This window comes from Oncorhynchus nerka, linkage group LG28, assembly GCF_034236695.1.
Source record: "Oncorhynchus nerka isolate Pitt River linkage group LG28, Oner_Uvic_2.0, whole genome shotgun sequence".
NCBI classification, from domain to species: Eukaryota; Metazoa; Chordata; class Actinopteri; order Salmoniformes; family Salmonidae; genus Oncorhynchus; species Oncorhynchus nerka.
Window position 1 is genome coordinate 52,322,749 of NC_088423.1, and position 16,608 is coordinate 52,339,356.

The window sequence follows — 16,608 nt, forward strand, 5'->3', positions numbered from 1 at the left end:
CCTGGTACTCAATTCTCTATTGTCCCTCTAATCACGTTGACATCAATGTAAATGCAATCGAAAATCAAACATTTCATGAGAGCCCTGGCATTGAGATTGAGTGGAATAGGATCACTTGTTGTGTAGCGAGAGCCAGCTCCTCATAGCTGGTTGATGCATGCAATTAAATAAGTGGTCCTATAAGCCCACGTTGTGCAACATTTCTATAGGCTATGCGGTTGTGTAAGAACAGTTTTTATGGCCTTCATCAGCTTTCTATAGACTAGGCCTATTTTATTTCTCAATTTTCCTAATGTTGATAATATTAAGCACAACTGGAGTAGCCTACCTAGCTGGAATGAAAATTAACCGCGGGAAAACGTCGTCCATTCGCTATTCAAATGTGAATTTGTGTATGTCTTTGTTATGCCCCTGTTCCGACAGGTGCATAATGGCCCATTTTCTAAATCAAATGTGATTTCACACATAATATTTAGTACATGTAAAGACCAGACTAAATTGAATCGTCCGGAGAGCCCCTAGCCTACAGAGCCTAGTGAAATGGGTTCTTATAAGGCTAGTCATTGCGCAATTGCATGTGAAGTGTTTTGACTGCTCACTATATGAGGGTCCCAGCTTTCTCGTCCTGCTATATTTATTGATAAATACCTTAAATTAAGCACATTCATTCACTTTACAACTGGTGAAGCCCACCTGGCATATTAAAAAAACTGCACATATTCGCTACTTGAGTGCAGGCAACAGGTTACTTTTTTTTGTGGCCCATTCTAAATAAGAAATAATTGCACCTGTGGCGATCAGTGCCATTTTAAGAGGACGCTTTGTTTCTCATGAGACTGGCCTTATTTCTATTAACAACCTATTGGGTGACTGTTACTCAAATTCCATTCACCAAGTTCAATGTAACAGCGATAGGTTTAGGGTACTCAAATTTTCCCTGTACCCATCAGGTTGCTACAACAAATTTGATGTGACCGACAGTAACACATGGACAGACGGTGTCATTCAATACCACCTTGCACACTCTTGCCTACATCTAGCTGATATAGGCTGTATTCATTAGTCCAACAGTTGCAAATGAGCGTTTCTGTTGGACAAATTCCGGTGTTTATCCCTGTTGTTCCGTTTGCTTCCGTTTAAGTAACATTTTAACAGAATCAGTGGAATGAATACACCCCTGATCACGTGAAAGCACAGTGAACTTTTATAGCAGCCACATAGTATTCCTTCTCGCATTTATGCACTTTACCTCTTCCCTTTGCTTGTGGACTTCAATACACAACACATCAGCTGTGTGTCACAAGCCAAACCGCTACACACAGCCTACATCATTGTCACCATATTTGCTAAAGTAACCACATAGCTAATAGAACTAATGCGTTACTAAACCCGCTACAATCATGCAGTAATGTTGGTAAGCAGTTACACCAGCTGGCCTCAGTGGCAATACATTTGTAAAACCAAAAGCTTACCTTGATATGGAAGAGTTCCAGTGTTGCGTTGGATAGTCATAGCCAGCAAGCTAACATAACAATCCCTCTGTTTCAGCAGGGTGTTTGAGTAGGTGACAATAGCTAGCTAAGTGAAACTGGGGAGGGGACACTTTCTCACTAATCCATTTTTGAATAAATTAATTTGTTCAAACTGTTCAACTATAATCTTTCTCTCAACTACTCACTACATTTTAATGCACCGTAGTTCTAGCTAGCTGTAGCTTATGCTTTCTATACTAGATTCATTCTCTGATTCTTTGGACAACATGTCAGTTCATGCTGCAAGAACTCTGATAGGTTGGAGGACCTCTCTGGAAGCTGTCATAATTACTATGTAATTCTATGGAAGGGGGTGAGAACCATGCGCCTCAATGTACCCAGAGGAGCCAAGTCAATGTACCCAGAGGAGGACGGAAGCTAGCTGTCCTCCGGCTGCACCATGGTGCTACCCTACAGTCCTGTTGAGGCTACTAGTAGACCTTCTTTGAATTTTTAATTTAAATTTTTAATTTGACCCCTTTTTTTCTCCCCAATTTCGTTGTATCCAATTGTTGCTACAACTCCTGTACGGGCTCGGGAGAGACAAAGGTTGAAAGTCATGCGTCCTCTGATACACAACCCAACCAGCCGTACTGCTTCTTAAGCTTCTTAACACAGCGCGCATCTAACCCGGAATCCAGCCGCACCAATGTGTCGGAGGGTACACCGTGCACCTGGCAACCTTGGTTAGCGCGCACTGCGCCCGGCCCGTCACAGGAGTCGCTGGTGCGCGATGAGACAAGGACATCCCTACCGACCAAGCCCTCCCTAACCCGGACGACGCTAGGCCAATTGTGCGTTACGACAGAGCCTGGGCGTGAACCCAGGGACTCTGATGGCACAGCTGGCGCTAAACATTTTGTGCTTGCTGAACACATCTTGAAGACTAATTTTTTTCCCAGAACACCAACCCTTGCTTGACCCTTTCCGTGGTCTCTCAGGCCAAACTACAGCTGCTACAGCAACAACCAGGCTAAACCACCAGTGGCTCTTAAGAACTCACACCTCAACACGATCTAGTAGTGTTCATGTCACCAAGCAGCAGAAAACCAACCAACAGGGAGGGACTACCCAACATTGTCCACTAATTAATGCAAATGTTTGTCTTTTTGAATTTTAAAATGTCTTCCAACCCTCTGTCTCCTGCATGTTTAATATTTGCTATTCAATCTCTGTGACAGGGATAACTATGGGTTTGTGACCTACTACGATACGAAGGATGCATTCACGGCCATCGAGAACGGCAGCAAGCTCCGTAAGCCTGACGAACTCCCCTTTGACCTTTGCTTCGGAGGAAGGAGACAGTTCTGCAAGACGAGCTATGCTGATCTAGGTAAAACATGGCTTATAGAAATAATTTGTGTAAATATGAATGCCATTTTTTTGGTTGTCAACACTGGTACTAGTTGTAAGTATTACGATAAAATTATCATATTGTACTGTCACCTTTCTTGGTATACACCTACATCTGATTGCAGTGATGCAAGGAGAGCTAGCAAAGATTGTTCCCTCAAAAATCCTGCAGGTGATGCTAATTAGGGTTGGACAGTATCCAGATTTCCATACCTACTGTTCCTGTACCATACCAGGGTATACGGTATTACCGGAAATGCACACACGGGGTGCTATTTCTTAACCAAAAAATGCAATCAAATGCTAACAAAGTACTAGCAAATTCCCATAGTGGATGCTAGCTAAATGCTAACAAGCAAATTCCATGGACAGACAACCATGCTCCTAGTTGTGTAACTATCTCATTTTGATGCTCTGCTCGAACCAAGATGCTTGATCTTGCAAGCTATATAGGTGGCTAGCTGGCACATTAACAAACCAAATGCATAGTTATTTACAAGCTTCCTCAGACCACTCATAGAACAGCTGCGTCATTTAGGTCTGTTTTTTTTGTTCATTACTTTATACATGTTTCCGCTAACGCAGAACTTTATTTTTGTATATATATTTTTTTTACCTTTATTTAACTAGGCAAGTCAGTTAAGAACAAATTCTTATTTTCAATGACGGACTAGGAGCAGTGGGTTAACTGCCAGGGGTAGAACGACAGATTTGTACCTAGTCAGCTCGGGGTTTGAACTTGCAACGTTCCGGTTACTAGTCCAACTCTCTAACCACTAGGCTACCCTGCCCCACTTCACAACAAAGTTGCCAATGTCTTTGTAGTTGTTACGAACAAGGAGGTTTGAAATAATGTCACTATTCGAATAGTATGATTCTTTACTTTTTACACATTTTGTTGCTACAGCCTAAATGTAAATATTAATTCAATTGAGATTTTGTGTCAATGGCCAACACACAATACCCCATAATGTCAAAGTGGAATTATATTTTCAGAAATGTTTTAATGTTTATCAATTTAAAGCTGACATCTTGAGTCAAGTATTCAACCTCTTTGTTATGGCAAGCCTAAATAAGTTCAGGAGTAAACATTTGCTTAAGTTACATGGACTCACACTTTGTTCAATAATAGTGTTTATTATGATTTGTAAGTTGTCTCAGTCGAGCAGTGAATTTCAGACCCAACGACATAGACCGGGGAGGTTTTCCAATGCCTTGCAAAGAAGAGCACCTATTTGTAGATGGGTAAAATGAAGACATTTTAATATCCATTTGAGCATTGGGATGGTATTAATTACACTTTGGATTTTCTAACTTTCTAAGATTTTTTAAAAATTGCGTCCAACGCAAGAATGGGGAATAAGTCGAAGGGTATGAATACTTTCTGAAGGAACTTAAACTTGTTAACTTGAGCACTGCTGCGCTGTATTGCTACAGATGGGCCAGTTTGTAACATACAGTTGAAGTCGGAAGTTTACATATACACTCGGTTGGAGTAATTAAAACTCGTTTTTAAACCACTCCGCAAATTTCTTGTTAACAAACATGCCATCTGACTTGCTCAAATTGAATACTGACTTAAAATAAAAAATACAAATTATGGCATTAAATCATAGTGGGTATTTCAAAATACCCCGGTATACCGCCTAATACTAATCTTCTTTCTCTCTTCACTCCTCCAGATTCTAACCGCGAGTATGACCCGTCGGCCCCCGTGACTGGCAAGTTTGATGCCCTTGACTTTGACACTTTACTGAAGCAGGCCCAGAAGAGTCTGAAGAGGTAACAGAGGTCAGCCCACTGGGGGCGCCACACTAAGACTTACCTCAGAGCCGTTGGCAGGCTCCTCCCACTATCATCGTTGGCTTCGCCTTGACTGAGGGGTGGACCACAACGCACGGCCGATACATTAGCCAGCTAACATTAATTTACATGCAGAGAGGGCTCTTCTGGGTCATACAAGACAGTTTTAAAGCTGCAATCAGAAATTATTAATAAGTAATAGAACCTTTACATCTTGGTTTAAGGCATTGTACGAAGCTAATAAGGCATAGTTCTATACAAGAATCAAATGTAATCAATGTCATTGATTGAAGCAATATATCAGAATCATTATTTGGAAACTGTTTGAATTGAGGAAGTCTGCCTTTTTAATATGGGTTGTTTAAGTGTGAAATCATTCATGCCATGTTCATTTCAAGCCTGTCTATCTTTGAACTCTGAAATGCTATTTCTGAATGTTTCCACATGTTAGCTGTATAACACATTTTCCTGCTTTGTGATATACAGTGCATTCAGAAAGTATTCAGACCCTTTGACTTTCCACATTTTGTTACCTTACAACCTTATTCTAAAATGGGTTAATAAAACTTCTCCCCCTCATCAATCTACACACAATACCCCATAATGACAAAGCAAAAACCAATTAGAAATTTTTGCAAATGTATTAACAATAGACTAAAGTATTCAGACCTTTTACTCAGTACTTTGTTTAAGCACATTTGGCAGTGATTACAGCCTCGAGTCTAATTGGGTATGACTCTGTAAGCTTGGTACACCTGTATTTGGGGAGTTTCTCCCATTCTTCTCTGCAGATCCGGACTCTGACTGGGCCACTCAGGGACATTCAGAGACTTGTCCTGAAGCCACTCCATTGTGTGCTTAGGGCCGTTGTCCTTTTGGAAGGTGAAACTTCGTTCCAGTCTGAGGTCCTGAGCTCCATGGAGCAGATTTTCATCAATGATCTCTGTACTTTGCTCCGTTCATCTTTCCCTCAATCCTGACTAGTCTCCCAGTCCAAAACATCCTCACAGCATGATGCTGCCACCATTCTTCACCTTAGGGATGGTGCCAGGTTTCCTCCAGACATGACTCTTGTCATTCTGGCCAAAGATCTTAGTTTCATCAGATCAGAGAATCTTGTTTCTCATGATCTGAGAGTCCCGTAGGTGCCTTTTTGCAAACGCCAAGCGGGCTGTCATGCCTTTTACTAAGGAGTGGCTTCCGTCTGGCCACTTTACCATAAAGGCCTGTTTGGTGAAGTGCTGCGGAGATGGTTGTCCATCTGGAAGGTTTTGCTATCCACAGAGGAACACTTGAGCTCTGGTTCTTGGTCTCCTCCCTGACCATGGCCCTTCTGCCCCGATTGCTCAGTTTGGCCGGGCGGTTCCAAACTTCTTCCATTTAACAATGATGGTGGCCACTGTGTTCTTGGGGGCCTTGAATAGTGCAGACTTTTTTTGGTACACTTCCCCAGATCTGTGCCCCAGCTCTACGGACAATTCCTTTGACCTCATGGCTTGGTTTTTGCTCTGACATGCACGGTCAACTGTGGGACCTTTTATATAGGGGTGTGTGTGCGCGCCTTTCCAAATCCTGTCCAATCAATTTAATTTACCACATGTGGACTCCAATCCCAGTTGTAGAAACAGCTCAAGGAAGATCAATGAAAACAGGATGCACCTGAGCTCAATTGAGTCTCATAGCAAAGGGTCTGAATACTTATGTAATTATGGTATCTGTTAATACTTTGGCAAAAAGTCTAAACCTGTTTTGTTTTGTCATTATGGGCTGTTGTGTTGATTTGATGATAAAATAATTGAACCATTTTATAAAAGTCTAATGTGGAAAAAGTCAAGTGGTCTGAATAGTTTCCGAATGCACTGTAGCTACCAGTCTTTGTTTTGGTTGTTTCTTTTGTTTTTGCAAGCTTACACCTTCTATTGAAGTGAAGATTTGTATGAAAAGATTAAAAGCAATAAAAAAAAGAAATAAAGGAAATGAGAAACTATGATTAACATTAGATTTGTCCTTTTTAGATAACTACTAAATATTTTCATGTCACAATAATTGATATCAAACACTGTTTTTAGAAGGTCTACAGTAGCATCAACAGCACTCAGAAGGGTAGCGCCATAATTGAGCCGAAGGCCAGCTAGTTTCTGTCCTCAGCATACGTTGACTTGGATACAAAACCTAGGAGGCTAATGGTTCTCGCCCCCTTCCATAGACTTAGAGTAATTATGACAACTTCCGGAGGACATCCTCCAACCAATCAGAGCTCTTGCAGCATGATCTGACACCCAATAAAAAGATCAGAGAATGGATCTATACTGAATTAAAATATAAATGCAAATATATCAAAGATGTTATAGTTCATAAGGAAATCAGTCAATTGAAATCAATTCATTAGGCCCTAATCTATGGATTTTACCTGACTGGGGAATACAGATATGAGTCTGTTGGTCACAGATACCTATATATATATTTTTGAAGGTAAGTGTGGATCAGAAACCAAGTCAGTATCTGGTGTGACCATTTGCCTCATGCAGCGCGATTATGGGGTCAATTTCACGCCATTATGTATTGAATTCAAAATAAAATAAATAGTGAACATGAAAAATAAAGTTGTGTAACATTCTCAAGGACAGGTGAAGTAATGAATGTTGATATCAAAAACCAAACAATTGAAAGCAAAATGTATATAATTGTAAACGAATAAGACCTCAAAAGCAAAACGTCTAAGCAAGTAATTTTAAAGCTAGAGCAAAATGATAAAATATATTTGAAAATAAATGCAAAACTTTCCCAGCGACCAATCCTATTGAATACATTTTGCCTACGCTCTTGCCTGCATGTACTACCTTTTGGTTACGCCACTCGTATCTTTTGCTTTCACTGCCATTCTTTTCGATTGCGAGTTTTGGCATTATTTTTCTGTGAAGGGCGAGGTTTAGAGGGAGGCGTAGACAATGAGTCTTCATTGGTCCGCTAGTTTTGGAGAGACGGTTCGTTTTAACCCAATCAATGAACATGATTGTACATTATAATCAGGAAGTATTCAGACTCCTTTTTCCACATTTTGTAAGGTTAAAGCCTTATTGATAAAACATTTATTAGATTATGTAGATTGAGAGAAATAAACCACCATACCCCATAACCACAGAGCAAAAACAGTTTTTTAGAAATGTTTGCTAATTTATACAAATAAAGCATTTACAAAAGTATTCAGACGCTTTACTTTGTACTTTGTTGAGGCACCTTTTGCAGCGATTACAGCCTCGAGTCTTTGGTATGACGCTACAAGCTTTGCACACCTGTATTTGGGGAATTTCTCCCATTTTATTTTCTGCAGATCCTCTCAAGCTCTGTCAGGTTGGATGGGGAGCGTTGCTGCACAGCTATTTTCAGGGTCTCCAGAGATGTACGATTGGGTTCAAGTCCGGGCTCTGGCTGGGCTACTCAAGGTCATTGAGACTTGTCCCGAAGCCACTCCTGGGTTGTCTTGGCTGGGTGCTTAGGGTCGTTGTCCTGTTGGAAGGTACACTTTTCACCCCAGTCTGAGGTCCTGAGCGATCTGGAGCAGGTTTTCATCAAGGATATCTCTGTACTTTGCTCCGTTCATCTTTCCCTCGATCCTAACTAGTCTCCCAGTCCCTGCCGCTGAATAACATCCCCACAGCATGATGATGCCACCACCATGCTTCACAGTAGGGGTGGTGGCAGGTTTTATCCAGATGTGATGCTTGGCATACAGGCCAAAGAGTTCAATCTTGGTTTCATTAGACCAGAGAATCTTGTTTCTCATGGTCTCTGAGTCCTTTAGTCAAATTCCAAGCGGTCTGTCATGTGCCTTTTTACTGAGGGGCTGCCGTCTGGCCACTCTATCATAAAGCAATGATTGGTGGAGTGCTGCAGAGATGGTTGTCCTTCTGGAAGGTTCTCCCAATGCCACAGAGGAGCTCTGTCAGAGTGACCATCGGGTTCTTGGTCACCTCCCTGACCAAGGCCCTGCTCCCCCGATTGCTCAGTTTGGCCACGTTGCCAGCTCTAGGAAGAGTCTTGGTGGTTACAAACTTCTTACATTTAACAATGATGGAGGCCACTGTGTCCTTGGGGACCTTCAATGTTGCAGACATTTTTTGGGACCCTTCCCCAGATCTATGTCTCAACACAATCCTGTCTCTGAGCTCTACGGACAATTCCTTCGACCTCATGGCTTGGTTTTTGTTTGACATGCACTGTCAACTGTGGGATCTTATATAGAGAGGTGTGTGCCTTTCCAAAAATCATGTCCAATTTACCACAGGTAAAACAACATCCAATCAAGGATGCTCAATGGAAACAGGATGCACCTGAGCTCAATTTTGAGTCTCATAGTGAAGGGTCTGAATACTTAAAGGTATGTCGTGACTTTCATTAATGTGATGACTTATTTATTCAATCCACTATGTTTAATTGTTACCTGATTAAATTAATGTAACAACTAACTCATTAGGAATTTGAGGCACAACGGAAGTTGTTTAACGAGATACCATCTCCCGATTTAAACTATAGAAGAGATAACAATATATTGATAAATAACTTATTAATCATTACCTCATATCAGTTCTCATTCTGAACAGTCATGACCTTGCATCCGCAAGAACCCAAACTTTTGCTGATTATTCAGTACTACACATTGGTTTCATCATTTATTTACTAACTAAATAATAACACAGAATACACATACACACTTTCATGAGACAAGTCCCCTAGTGGACTGACAAGATATGACTGCTTGTTAAACATATGGAGAGGGTTGGGAAAGAGATAGTGAAAGGGGACCTTTATTGTGGATACATTCTAGGACTGTCCTCACATTAATCGCACATGAACTTCTGCCCGTTTGGGGATAAGAAATTAATTTACGTGTTGAATGTTGTTCCCCTTTCTCTGTCAGAACGAAGCTCTCTGGGAAAGTTGTTTCGGTGAGAGTTTCCTGTAGGCCACTTGTACATGCTCTGATTGTCCACCAGAAGTCACAATGTCCTTCTTAGTTGTCCCATCTCCAATTGTGATGAGCGTAGTAGGATAGTCGTTTAAATTAGCTGCCTTACATTAGATATTTCGAGAAAAGCTAATCAGCTGTACCAGGGATCGTCTGAGGTGAGATTCTCACCTATTTTCATCCTCGGGTAGATAGTCAAAGTTCCACACCACTTTACACCTTGCAGCTGCAGACTGACTGTTTCTGGTCTGGTAGAGCTGCAGCTGCAGACTGATGGTGTTTCTGGTCTGGTAGGTGAGGTTATTTTCTTCAACTCGTGTTGAGGCTAGGTTCTAACCATTTCCCACATGTAGCTGATGCTCCACACTTTCCTGGTCTCGTGTGAATTTCCGTACCAAGGCTTTTTATGCCCTCTGGGTAAAAAGGGGCATTCCATCATGCTGACACAATCTCTGATCTCACTCGGGGCATGGCTAGTCACTGTGCATAGTTTATATGAAAAACAATTGTCATTAGACACTAAAATCATATTCCTATCTTAACAAAAATAGTTTAATCCATTTTCATATTACATAGACAACGTATTGGAAGGGAACTTGATATAAAATGGGTACACTTTGAGTTACAGTATTTTCTTGATACCATTCTTAATGACATCACAAAATAATAAACAATGTGACATGATTATTCCCTAATGACCATTCCTAACATTCTCATCTTAGAAATATTGTTCCAATATTCACTTTTTGGGTGTTACAGTTTTGGCGGCAAAAGTCTTCTGGGGGACAAAGGCATTACTTTCACTGATAATGAAAAGCAGGAGGGAGATTCCCCTCCCTAATTTGAGAGGGGTCTGGTCATCGTCTGCAATTTGCCAAGCTGATCTGAGTCCTTGGATCCTCACCCAGGAGAGGTATGACCGGTATTTCTGTTTTTCAGCGACAGGGACTGGGAGACTAGTCAGGGTTGAGGGAAAAATGAACAGAGCAAAGTACAGAGATCCTTGATGAAAACTTGCTCCAGAGTGCTGAGGTCCTCAGCACTCAGACTGGGGCGAGGGTTCACCTTCCAACAGGACAACGACCCTAAGCACCCAGCCAAGCAGGAGTGGCTTCGGGACAAGTCTCTGAATGTCCTTGAGTGGCCCAAACATCTCTAGAGACACCTGAAAATAGCTGTGCAGCGACGCTCCCCATCCAACCTGACAGAGCTTGGGAGGATCTGTGGAGAAGACTGTGAGAAACTCTCCAAATACAGGTGTGCCAAGCTTCATACCCAAGAAGAACCGAGGCTATAATCACTGCCAAAGGTGCTTCAACAAAGTATTGAGTGAAGGGTCTGAATACTTATGGAAATGTGATTATTCAGTGTTTTTTATTTGCCAACATTTCTAAAAACCTGTTTTGCTTTGTCATTATGGGGTATTGTGTGTAGATTGATGAGGAAAAGGCTGTAGCTAGTGATGCACCGATATGACATTTTTGGCCGATATCCGATATTTTCCTTGCCAAAAAAAGAATACTGATAACCTTCTAAGCATTCTAGTACAGTTAAATAATTAACACACACACATCGACGCAGCGGTCTAAGGCATTGCATCTCAGTACAGGAGGCGTGACTACAGTCCCTGGTTCGAATCCAGGCTATATCACATCCGGCCGTGATTGGGAGTCCCATATTGGGCGGCGCACAATTGGCCCAACGTTGACCGGGGTAGGCAGTCATTGTAAATAACAATTTGTTCTTAACTGACTTCCCTAGTTAAATAAAGGTTTCTTACACCACACTGAACAAAAAGTTATTTTGTTGGCATTTACGTATGTCCCCATTACCAGTAAAACAATCAAAACCTATTTCTTTCACTTACTTGCTGTGCTGTTTTGTTCATTTGTTCAGTCGTTTCATTCTCAAACAGGATTTCTATGGAACACCGTTTGGGTCTTTGACGTGTCAAATAAGCTTATTGACCAATCAGGACCTGAATATGACTGCACGTCACATAATAATTTAACGCTTTCATACATGTTTTACATAGTTATTAAACATTGATTACACTCACTCGTATTTCATATGTCACAGCGATTCATCCATACATATGCTGTGATGCTGGTAAAGTTGTCTCGCGCACCTACAGTGCTGGTCATAAAAAAAGCTAGCTAGCTCATGGATGCAAACAATGTTCTTCCCCAAAAACGCAGCAAAACGTCAATCTGTTTCAGTAGCTATAGTTAGCGAGCTAACTAAACTCAGCAAAAAGAAACGTCCTTTTTCAAAACCCTGTCTTTCAAAGATAATTTGTAAAAATCCAAATAACTTCACAGATCTTCATTGTAAAGGGTTTAAACACTGTTTCCCAAGCTTGTTCAATTAATCATAAAAATGTTATGAACCTGTGGAACGGTCATTAAGACACTAACAGCTTACAGACGGTAGGCAATTAAGGTCACAGTTATGAAAACTTAGGACACTAAAGAGGCCTTTCTACTGACTCTGGAAAAACACCAATAGCTAGGTGTCATCTAAAATAACCCAAATTGTATAAGACCTTTCTTATTTATTCTCACGTCACCCCGCTCCTCCGCTCTCTCCACTGGCTTCCAGTTGAAGCTCGCATCCGCTACAAGACCATGGTGCTTGCCTACGGAGCTGTGAGGGGAACGGCACCTCAGTACCTCCAGGCTCTGATCAGGCCCTACACCCAAACAAGGGCACTGCGTTCATCCACCTCTGGCCTGCTCGCCTCCCTACCACTGAGGAAGTACAGTTCCCGCGCAGCCCAGTCAAAACTGTTCGCTGCTCTGGCCCCCCAATGGTGGAACAAACTCCCTCACGACGCCAGGACAGCGGAGTCAATCACCACCTTCCGGAGACACCTGAAACCCCACCTCTTTCAGGAATACCTAGGATAGGATAAAGTAATCCTTCTCACCCCCCTTAAAAGATTTAGATGCACTATTGTAAAGTGGCTGTTCCACTGGATGTCTTAAGGTGAATGCACCAATTTGTAAGTCGCTCTGGATAAGAGCGTCTGCTAAATGACTTAAATGTAAATGTAAATGTAAATTTGATTAATGGTGATCGGACCCATCTATGTGAAGCTAGTCACAATAAGGATTAGCCACAATAGTGGACTTTGCGGTTAGCCATCAACATAAAAGTATGGCATAGTTCTACTATTTGTATTCATTTGCATCACTGTCAATTTCATACTTTTATTTTGAAAGCAACCTGCAAATTCCACTATTGTGCCTAATCCTTATCGTGTCTAGCTTCACAACACATAACCCAGTCCGGTCGAGCCTTACTAGCCAGATGAAGCTAGCTGGCTGCTTATAACATTAGCTTTGGGAAACAGGGTTAAGTAACTGGCTAGCTATTTATTTTCATGAACTTAAATTCAATTTCAATAGGCGAACAAGTGGCAACCTAGCTAATACTTACAAGGATTCCTAAATCATTGCTAAGAATAATGATAATGATTGCAGTTTCTACTAGAAACAGGCTTTCAGGCTGGCTAAAGCTAGCTACCCCAGAAGTTGCGGTCGAACAAATGATGCTTTATTACCAACGCAGTATTGTAAACACATTCGTGGCCGGTGATTGCTGACTTTTTTGTACAGCTTTGACAGTGTTACTGTATATTTTTTGACACGCAAAGACCCAAATGGCATTCCATAATATGTATGTCGTGAAGCTAATAGCAGGGACGCTATTACTGTGTTACTCCGGTAGGGCAACATCGGAAAAATAGCGCACTTGGTAGTGTTAACCGGTACTCGACCAGTCGGCGAAAGCCAACATCACCCACGCGACAGAGAACAGTTAATTGTCAAGGGCAATGAATTCCGTCATGTACCTTCATTATATAGGTATGCACGTCAGCTTTGACATCGATTTTGCACATTGAGCATTAAACTAGACATTGGCCGACACGGATGTTGGCATTTTTCGCTAACATCAGCCGATTCCGATATGTTCACCGATTTATCGCGCATCCCTAGCTGTAACATAACAAAATGTGGAAAAAGGTTAGGGGTCTGAATACTTTCCGAATGCACGGTAACTAACGAGATTACAGTGAACGAAAATGTACACTTAATCCAGTATAAATTAATGTATATAATTTATTATACAAGAAACAACATTCACAAATTCTACAGCACAATGGCAGAGTCATGTCTGAAGTGTAAAACTAATAATGACTCAATAATCCAAGCCTAGGGCTATTATGGTGACCATATTACTGCCACACCAGTGGTTATGAGTCATGACCATAGTCAAATCCAACGTGACCATTCAGAAAATGGAAACTAGGCTTCTCCAAGCTCTGATGCTGCTGATGGTCATTAGTAGTCTACCAAACTTGCTAACTGCCTGCTACTCAGCACTCTATTGTCCCTATAATAACTCCGTCATTGAAGGCCGTCATTGAAAATAAGAATTTGTTCTTAACTGATTTGCCTAGTTAAATAGTTTAAATAGTTAAATAAAGGTCAAATAAAATAGCCTACCTGGCTGGCATGAAAATTAACCAAGGGAAAAGCGTCCTCCATTCGGTATTTAAGTGCATAGATGACATGTATTTTTTCCCCCTGCTCCGAGACAGGTGCATGATAATGGTCCATTAATTTTTAATATATGTAAAGACAAGATTAAATAAAGAATAGTCTGATAGGCGACAATATTAGCATATCACTTGTGTATGATATATTATCACTTGTGAATGATGGCCTATGTACAGTAAGGAAAGAAACAGCACGCCTTTTTTTGCTACTTTTTCAAATCGTAGTCGCACACCTCCTGTTCCCTAGCCCATAGGCCTCTAAGGTTTGTATCACAACTAAAGTGGCCAAATAACTAAATTAATAACATTTATCTGCTTTACAACGGGTGTAGAGCCTAACTTGCATACATACGCAGCCGTGAGTTTCAAGTTTTGGGAAGATCATTTTCACCATAAAAATGCACCTTTAAAATAAAGCATTACATGCATAATCGCATTTGCGGTAGCTTTTAAGAATGTTTTTTTCCCGCTAATTGATTGCATTCTGAAACATTCATGCTTATAGCCTACTGCTGTGAGAGAGAATACAGTAGACGGCACACGTCAAACGTGTGATTTATGACCCTTTGTCATGGGTCATGTGTATGCCCATATATGGGCATCCTGTCAGGACATCCTTGCTGGAAGTTATCACGTGCTCTAGGGAGTGCCTATAAGAAGAAGAAGAAGCACAAACATAAACACAAACACAAACATGAGAGTATATGGACATCCTGTCATTCCTGTTCTCATGCTTTAGAGTGAGTGTTAATTTGTGCATATATTTCATCTGTTCCTTTAAAGCTGTCATGATGTTTGATGTGTAGTGACCTTGTTGTGATCAGCGACACACGTGAAGACCGTAACATCGGAAGCAGGACATCGGTTGAAACATAGAGAAAGGTCTTGAGTATAAAGCATCAATATACGATGCGCCAAACAAGCAGTTTCTAAATATGTATAGAACCCAAATACCGCCCGCAACGGCGCTGAAAGATCAAGTGATGATGTCTAATGGACAGCAATGGGGTTATCTGTTTGATTACCCGGCCTGTAGAGTGAAACTCTATACCGTAGCCGAAGGAGAAGAATATACAGACCAGACTTTAGGAGTGGACTACAGGCTTGAAGACTGGCAGGTTTTTCGCAAGGTGGCTTGTTCACGGGCTACGAGACCCGTTGGGAAGGTGCCCCTGACTCCTCAGGAAGAATATTTCATAGGGTGAAAATACAAAGAAAGAATGGACTTCCATGTGGGGGCGTGGAGTTCTATATCAGCAACGAGGAAATCCGCAACGGCAACAACAGGGATGGTGGCCTGACTAGGGATTTTAGGTTGCGTATCCTTCCTTTTAAAAGTTGGGATCTAATGGAATTGAAAATGTGAGTTGGTGGATGCTCTTTTTGTACAGAGCCAACAATGGCAGAGCATTGTTTGGCTAAGGAAGTGCATGATTAAAAGGAACCCCAAGAAGGGTCATCCTCAGAAGGTTCAGCCCCCGAAGAACTAAGTACTACTGCTACGTTAACCACGCCCTGATACCAAAGGACTGGTTCAACAATAAAAAGAGTGCCCATAAAGCCTCCAGTTCTTCATTTCAGCATATACCATGGATATTCATATACCAGGACTCCAATACGTCATGGGTACCAGACCCTAAGGACTCTATGCCTCACAGCCCTCCATTCTACTCCCCTCAGGCAAGACCCCCAACACCACCTAGATGTACACCGCCTGAGGATGTGTTTGATGGGGTGGTCAGTACTATTTTGGTGGACGCCATCAAGGCCTCTGTAGCCGCACTTTTAGACATGGTGATTGAAGAGTATATAAGAGAAAAATGCATCGGTTGTGAGCTCAAACACCCCAGCCAACGATGACATCCATGTTTATACGACCCCCCATGGTACTACTTCTTCAACCATTTTGAGAAGCTGGTGAAAAGACTGTGGTCCAGCCGGTTTATACCTTCGGCGGTCAGAGCCCTGGAGTCTATGGGTCTTGTGCCGTCTATTCCCAGAGTTTACGGGGTAACCGAGGCTTTCCTACATGAACTGAAGGAGGCGATCTACATCCACGAGGAACTCAAAGAAATCCGGCACACCCTGGTGGACGACAACAAATACAAGGAAGCTTTGGTGGCTGGTGTGGTGACTTTCTGGCTCAATAAACTACAAGAGACCGAGTAACAATACATATTTTTTATTTAGATGTAAAGCAATGGGTATATGCATACGATGTTAGAGAGAATAAATAAATAAAATATTTTGAGAGAACTTACAAATGTTATGCAGCAAATTATTGAAAATAAAGTGAACAATGCATCGTTTTACACAACCCACAATACATGGGCTAATGCAGAGCGTGTGCTAAAAATGGAGCAAATCATGAATCATGTACGACATGCGGG

General features: G+C 41.6%; 1 protein-coding gene across 1 annotated transcript in view; it reads left to right on the forward strand.

Moving 5' to 3' along the window:
- The window catches only part of pprc1 (PPARG related coactivator 1), a 32,141-nt gene extending 25,463 nt beyond the window's left edge, over nucleotides 1–6,678 (forward strand). The window contains 2 exon segments of the mRNA XM_029641001.2: nucleotides 2,714–2,865; nucleotides 4,568–6,678. Of these exon segments, the coding sequence (XP_029496861.2) occupies nucleotides 2,714–2,865; nucleotides 4,568–4,671 (256 nt within the window). The 3' untranslated portion in view covers nucleotides 4,672–6,678.
- The last annotated feature ends 9,930 nt before the right edge of the window (nucleotides 6,679–16,608 follow it).